Raw genomic sequence first — 7805 nt, forward strand, 5'->3', positions numbered from 1 at the left:
ATAATCAGGACTTTTTGGTGATTTTCCTTTGTTTCCTACCGTTTTATATGATTTTTACTTATCGTTTCTATACATGTTCTCCGCGAAAACGCAATATCGAAGTGTTTCTCTGTTGCTATCAACAACAGAAGAAGAATCCACGCCAGTTTTCTTGCCTGCTCTTGCAATATGTTTTCGAGCATTGTGCTAAGGTTGCGGAGACTTGTGGGGCACTATCTCAAGCTGGTAAACGTAGCAATTTACAACAGGAACATCTGTCCTGCAATAGTTATGTACATATGAGAATCTCGCTGTTCCAATTTCGATTGTTTCTCTTGTTGCTCACAGGCAAAGCAGTACAGGCAACTCTCTAGATACAAATCATACCACTCGTCAACGGCCCGACCCTTCGAGGCCGAGAAAGGGGTACGGAGTTGGGAGGATATCATGCGGCCATGTGAAATGCGAAGAGAAACCCTAGTAATCGGGACGATATTGTCCCTTACTGGGTTCAGGGTCTGACAATTATTGATACATCTATCTATGAACTGACTTGTCTCAATGTTCGTATCATTAACAGCACAGACTCTAGAGTCTCATTCCGCTCTTTTCTGTGCTGCAGTTATCAGTAAGAAGTAATGCCGTTGGAAAGAAGTGCGACTGATCCACGCACACTAGACCTGCATGCGCTGCCGTGTTACTTGCTTTTGCTGAGATTGGATCGATTGCCATCATCTCGCGTCTCCCCCATGCTTAGGCATACGGTGAGCTGCATTGTTATTCTCATTTTGCGTCGTACGTAAGATACGGTCAGCAAAGTTCATGTGCCTGCAGCGCCATGGCCACAACAGATACCTATCTTTAGATGCTTACCAACGCATCTCGTAAATGGGGTTCTCACAGGCCGACTCACCGAAATTCACTCTGGCCTGAAATTGACGGGAAATGAGTGTCTGGCAGTGTGTGCTCAGAGTGCTGCCGTTTCCCCAACGGTTTGCTGTAGGAGAAGTGGCATTACGTATCAGATACACTCTGCAACCCTGGAAACTTACTGCCATCAGTCATTTAGTGAAAATTTGTTCCAAAGAGGCAATAGCTCATGCGCATCCCTCATCCTCTACCCAGGTATCAAGTTTTGTTGATTCCTCCTGATGGTGATACCTGATTTCACCTCAGACTCAAATCACAAATCATTTCAACAAACCTCCTTGGGCTCAGATACTGTTTCATTTGCTATTCCGCATGCACGTCTTGGGCTCCGCCTCCCTGGGTCAGACGAAAACTAGGGAATGTCTCCCGACTTCAATAACTCAGTTTCTATCAAAAGTCTTCCGACTTTGCCCGAGTGGATGCCCTCACTAGCGCCCATCCAGCCCAGAAGCAATCCCGCGGGTCAGGCAGGAAGCGCTGAACCACCCCGGCCTCAGGCCGTCTTCCCGAAATGTGATCCACTGGCTCCCCAGGCTGCAGGAGACCTGTCCGGGAAGGCATCGCAGAGCCTAATTTCATGCATTTATCAGAGTTTAGCGGATACTTTGCTGATGTACATGTGGATAGTGGAGATCGACAAATGGATCCAGCGGGGAAGGTGCGAGACAGGGGCATGCTCGGGTACGCCTAACCTCTAGAGGTTCAAGGTCTCGCGCGTCTCACCACGGAATCTCCAGGAAGGTGACCCCACTTCTCTCTCACCATGCCTGACCTTTTTTTTTTCTTCTTCCCTTCACCTGAGTTCCACTCGGTCCCTGGCTAAAATTGAGTTAGGTCAATTGATTCCAAGGGGTTTTCTCTTTTGGCCTGGAAGCATTGGTAATCATTGAGTTACCATTGCTGTGCCAAAACTGTCGACAGTTTCTCAACAGTATTCGCTACTACAACTCGTGACTTTCTTTCCCAACTCAAATTGAGTCATTCAGCTCACACAAGATGAGACGATTGATAGAAAGTTAGCCTTGAATCATCCAGACAGCCCGCCTATTGGGTGCCATGCCGTCACCCCGCATTCGTCTATACTCTCCAGGATCTTGTTGACTTATCTGGATCGGGGCTTTGTCAAAACGTCAACAAAAATTTATGTTACTGAACTGAAACTCAATAACTCCCCAGCACAATAAGCCTCCATGCATATGATGACACATATAATCACAAGTCCAAGCCACGGCATATGATGTTTGTGTTCTCGGACAAGCTTCGGCCTCTGTACCATCGTGACTTTACATCCATCCGGACGTTGTTGGTGTTACCCTGGAGTATTTCGGCACTAGCAAGCATTCACTTTTGATGTTCACGGGCAACCCTCCGCAACGCCGAGTTACCTACTATGCTTTCCTAGCATACATGTTTCGCGGGATATATGTCGGTATCACGGTATCTGGACCGTTGTGGCATATCAAATCAGCTACTCGATGGACGAGGATCGACAAACTAAATTCACAGGGTAGCAAGTAATGGCTAGTCTTGCCGAAATGGACATGTCCAATAGAAAGCCAATCCATTATGGCAGCTTTGAGTATCTTCAACGTTAACAAGCCTAACAATGGCTGGAAATAAGCCACTGGTATCCGAGATATCAACCACATCATATCAGCAAGTGCCTGACCCTGGTTCACTTCGGCCTAGGAATCCGACATATTTCTGTTGGGAACTACAACCCTTGTTGATCTGCCTGGTGTTTGAAGAGCAGCATCCTCTTGGTTTCATATACTCTCAAATTATAGATCGGCTTGCCTCGGCCAAGCTGAGAATTGTCCTCGTCTGACTTGGCTGTACAGCTTAGGAGGTCATCCAAGCAAGCAGAAGAAAATTCCCGTCCCCGCATCAGGACTTACACCATCTCAGGAGGTTGGATTGCAAGAATAAACCGATAGTTCATGTGATGCGTAAGCCTAGCTCCAAGTATATCACCAAATCTTTGCCGAAGAAACATCATGGTTGTTGGACAGCTAGATACCAGCCAGACTGGGATAGCTCGTTCACTGCACACCCCGAGCTTCTTTCGACATCAATCAATATTTGGACATTCATCATGTTCCGTTTCTCCGACCCTCCTCACACTCCCCGAGCTCCCTTTAGAACGAAGAGCTACCCCGCCTCACATGTCTTTAACTCCAGGAACCAAGACATGGGCAACTATTGCTCTAATGAGTAAAAACAAACGTCACTTGCAACCACATTCTTCAAAACGGCTTCGCTTAGCATAAACGAATACACCCCTCTACGGATAGAGAGTCTAACAAGTTCAATTTAAACCCCAGAGAATGTCTGAGGCGTGTTCCTTTTATAAGTTAGCTCGTGCCTACCTCGTGCCCACTCACGGACAGGTACCGAGCGTGCGGCTCCGTGCTAAATATGTCTACTCCATAGAACTACCTGACCTTGCCTTACCTTGAGAACCCAGTGCTATCATTGACGCAACATATCCGTCTGACATCTGGGGAAGTCCCGTTGCCGTTCGTCCTAGCTTCCATCCAGCTGTCTGGTGTGAAGCCTCCCTTCCCCCAGATTATCTTGCTCCACCAAACCTTGTCCCTGACGCCACCTTATGACTCCTACAATTATTTGCCTACTTGCAATTACACGAGTATTCATTGTCACAAGCCATAAGTGCCTGGAGAACTCGCAAAAGAGTCACAGCATCCCGATATCGGGCCATCAGCTCTGCTCGTACCTTAAACTTAAGCTTGCTCGCAGCCTGCACGTGGTGAACATATCCTCGGCATAAGTAAATTTGATACACTTGTTTGCTTGTGACTGCATTGGGTATTGATACACAAAAAAAAATCCAAAAAAAAAAAAAAATCGAATTACACAAATAATTACAACATCAGCCATCGGGCATAATTAGCTGTCGAATGCTGTGATTCTTTTAGCAACCTTCCTTATGTCAAATGTTGCTTGTTGACGTCGTTTGCTCCCAAAACACCGTCAGTTATAAATCTCCAAAATACGTACACGAAAGCAATGCATTTATGCCCTTTTTCTGTATGCCGTGAGATCCCTGCCACGTTCTCCAATCCACGATATTTCTTCTCATGCCCGTCCACTCATTTGGCGTTCTCTTTACCTGCCTCGGTCACCTTCCGGGACGCCGTCTCGATCTTGCCCATAGCGTTGTCATCCTGGAGGCTCCACCAATGCCGCAGACCCTTGGCGTATTCGATCTCCTCTGGGGTAATTTCTATAGGTGGACCCTTGACCTGTGTAAGAATCTCTCGTTCGTTGTATTTCGAGACTGCCCAGGACGAGCCATCTTCTGAACGGACGCCGAAGCCACGGCCCTTCATTGACACCACCTTGACCCGCCGGAGGAGGATAACATCCCCGCTCTCGACATCCGGTAGTGATGTTAGATGGGGCCGGAAAATATGGGCCACTCGGACCTGGGTCGGCGCGGTCGACGGATCAGTCAGACACAAAGTGAGCATGAAATCCCGAGGGCCGTGCTTCGGTCGGTGTGGAGGTGGTGGTGATTGTGTTATTACAGCAAGAATATCCGTCATCTTGTCGATTGAGTTTCTGCTGAGCATTTTAAGCGACAGAAAGTCGGGCAAATTCGTTCGCAGGCTTTTGACCAGCTGTATTTTCAGAGTTTTGACATCCTCTTCTTCAGGCACAGTCGCTGTAGAGCCAGCAATGGAAGGTGATTTAAGCGAGGCGAACGACAGATTCGGGGACTCATCCTGCCGGTGAAAACTTCGCGATACCGAGCGAGTTTCACGCCTAGGGGTCTCTCGCTTTGGATCTGGAGTCTTTTGACTTCTAGTCTGTCGAGTCGATGGACTTGACCCCTTAGCAAGCAATATGCTAGGGTCACCGTGGTCATTTCTCGGACGCAGCACTCGCTGGGATCCTGGTGAATTGTTGTCCACGCTGTGAATACTCTCATCGTCGGTTGCTTTTCTCTTCCCTTTGTTCTTTGTATCTGCCTGCACCGAGCCACCTGCCAATTGGATGCTGGGATCGTCGTGGTGCGTTTTACTTCGTGTCTTGCTGCTTGATGTGGCTGGACTGCTAGGCTTGCTGCCACGGTCCGTGGTCTTCAAGGTGGGTGTGGGTGTGGCTGTGATAAACGCCAGGCTAGGATCGTCGTGGCCATTCCCACCTGATGATTCAGTTGGCCTGTGTCGCCGAGGTCGCAAAGACTTGGCGACAATGATCTCAGATGCTGCCTCAGCGTCTTGGGGAGATCCTATAAGCGACCTATCAGCCGGTCCGGTGTGGTCAGGCGATCTGGTTTGCGACAATACTGTGGACAAAGCAGGATCCGTAGGAAGGTGTGTTTCGGATCGCATGGGAGATTGTTGTAATATTTCGGCCATGATCTGATCCTCTGGGCCTTCATCCTCCTCCTCCGTCATCTGGTGGGCATGAGTGACGACACTCAGTGTGTCGACTGTTTCGACCTCAATCACCTGTTGTGTGCCACCGGGAGTGGGAAGATGTTCGACAGAACTGTCATGCGAGAATTTGATGCTGTCTTCCGGAGGGGTCTGGACTTCTGGGTTCTGTGTTGGTGGAGGGGAAATTTGGCCACCATTTTCAGGCTGTGCCCCATCGCTTGCCTTCTCAACTTCATCCCTTTCGGCTTGGTACAAGGCATTCACCATTTGAGAAGCTGGTTTAGTTGCCACCTCTGACAAGTGGTCCGATATGTTTTCATGCGTTTCAGGATGTTCAAGATCTTGGGATGCCTGAGATTCGATATTTTCCTGAATCTCGAAAGTCACAGATTGACCCTCGCCGGACAACGGCACCGTTTTGCGAAAATTCGACGATCTCGCATCATCGCATAGGGTCTCTTGTGGCTGTTGAGATGGTTCTTGGGAATGTGTTAATGCTTCGTAAGGAGCTTCCGTGGTCGCGGCGTATACTTGTTCGCTAGTATCAACGTTGACCTCAAGAATTTCCGTTGTTGGAGTAGGTCTGCGAGGTGGTTCATCAATGTCCATGGCTTCGACTGTCACTTCAGGCCCAACTGCTGTCTCGTCTAGCGGTTTCGTCTCAGCAGATTGAGCAGAGGCAATATCCTTTTTCTCGTGCGCTTTTGCTTCTCCTTGCAGTGGAGGGGCATTCCCCATGTCGATATCGCATGCTTCCGTTTCCATTGGATTTGATTTCTTTCCAGCTTCGTAACCATGACATTGCAATTCTTCTGCGATGGGAAACTCCCGCGGGGCAGTTGAAGAGACAGGCGACTTTGCTTTGTCTATGATCTCGCTGTCACCCCGAACCTTGTTTGCACAAATGGTGGCCTCGGCAACTTCAGCTTCATTTTTGGTTGAGCCTTCAATATGAGATGTAGGAACTTGGCCCTCATTCATTGGACCCATTTGGCCGCTGTCGACCCTTTGTGTCTCTATTTCCTCCCCCTCCCTCTCCCCCTCCCCCTTGCTTAATGAAGACAGGGGCTCTTCGTCCGTATCGAACCGCGACAGACGCTGGTTTTCCTCTTCAGCCATAATCTCATCTGCTTTGGGGACTTCAGAATCTCCTTGTATCTTGGACATTGGTGCTGTTTTTGCCTCTTCTGCGCCAAGTGCTGATTTGCCGTCTTTATTTTTGACCTCTGCATCCATTGTTGTCTCTGGTTCTGGTTCTGGTTCTGGCGCTTCCTCATCTTCGGAATCTGAAAGCAGGTCGATGATAATAGGTTCCTTAGAAGCAAGGGTAGCGGAAGGGCGGGTGTCTGCTTCCTCTTCTGTACCATCTTCATCGTAGTAATAATATTCATCCGAGTCATATTCACCTTCCGCATCACCTTCCGACCCTTCGTACTTTTCTGCTTCGATGTCGGATCGTTGCTCGTACGTGTCAGGATATTCGTCGTCGAGGTATTCTTCTTGATTTACGACATCTTCATCGCCATCCGCGTCATCTTCATCGAGGTTCATGGTTTGTGTATCAGGGTCATTGGTATTTAGATCGGGTTCCTCTTCAGATGTCTCTATGTCGTCATCGTCATCGTGCGTGCGTGAGTACTTCCTTAAGTCGTAATCATCGCCAGGCTCATCACCACCATCGCGATAATACTCTGCTTCACTTGCCGGTTCCTCAAGTGTGGGTTCTGGAGATACGTTTGCGGTTGTGTTCATATCCGTGTTCTCTCGTGAGGGAGATAACTGGCGGTCTCTACTAGACCCCCGCGACCCTTGTTCTCTGAATGGCGAAGAGCTCAAGATTTCGACTGGATTCTCAGCGTCGCTACTAGCAACTACAGAGCGGGGTCCAGGGGATAGTCCTACAGCCCAAGCAGTCTCAGGCGGTTGCGAAGTCGCAGCGAATGTAGAGTGAAACGCTGGTTCAGCACCAAAAGGAGTTTGAGGGGGTAAAGAGGACTGTGGTTCATGACCAGCGAGACCCGCAAGAGCTTCTACAGCATTCTGAGGGGGATTTTCGGTCTCCAGGAACTTAGATGGATAATCTACCTCTCTTGGAACGAGACTGGGCGAATTCGTTACAATATTTCGAGCATTTTCTTCCGAAAAGTAACCCGTAGCCTGAGGAAAGAGTACGGTCTGTGGGGGGAAGCTGAAAGTCATATCGGTGTTCATGTTGCTTGGGGTATGACCCAGTAAATATTCGTCTGACCCCTGTGGGATCCCTTGAGGTGTTGTCGAGTCTTCTGTGAGTGGAAAAGACTGGTTCACAAGAGAGTCATCCCTTTCAAACGGTCTCGTTCGGGTAAATGGTGTGGGAGTCGTCTGTGTCAACCCAAACGCTGGTCTTGCTTCAGCCAAAACCTGCACACTGGCCATTGGAGTAAAGTCAACATATACTGTTTGACTACCTTGATCAACCAAACTTACGAGTCGGAGTACTGAATTATG

General features: G+C 48.7%; 1 protein-coding gene across 1 annotated transcript in view; it reads right to left on the minus strand.

The window, feature by feature from the left end:
- Positions 1 to 3689: 3689 nt before the first annotated feature.
- The window catches only part of FOXG_01612 (uncharacterized protein), a 5690-nt gene continuing 1574 nt past the window's right edge, over positions 3690 to 7805 (minus strand). Inside the window, exon 2 of the mRNA XM_018378508.1 lies at positions 3690 to 7765. Within this exon, the coding sequence (XP_018234443.1) occupies positions 4023 to 7765 (3743 nt within the window). The 3' untranslated portion in view covers positions 3690 to 4022. The remainder of the gene's footprint in view (positions 7766 to 7805) is intronic.

Source organism: Fusarium oxysporum, chromosome 5 (genome assembly GCF_000149955.1).
Source record: "Fusarium oxysporum f. sp. lycopersici 4287 chromosome 5, whole genome shotgun sequence".
In the NCBI taxonomy this organism is placed as follows: Eukaryota; Fungi; Ascomycota; class Sordariomycetes; order Hypocreales; family Nectriaceae; genus Fusarium; species Fusarium oxysporum.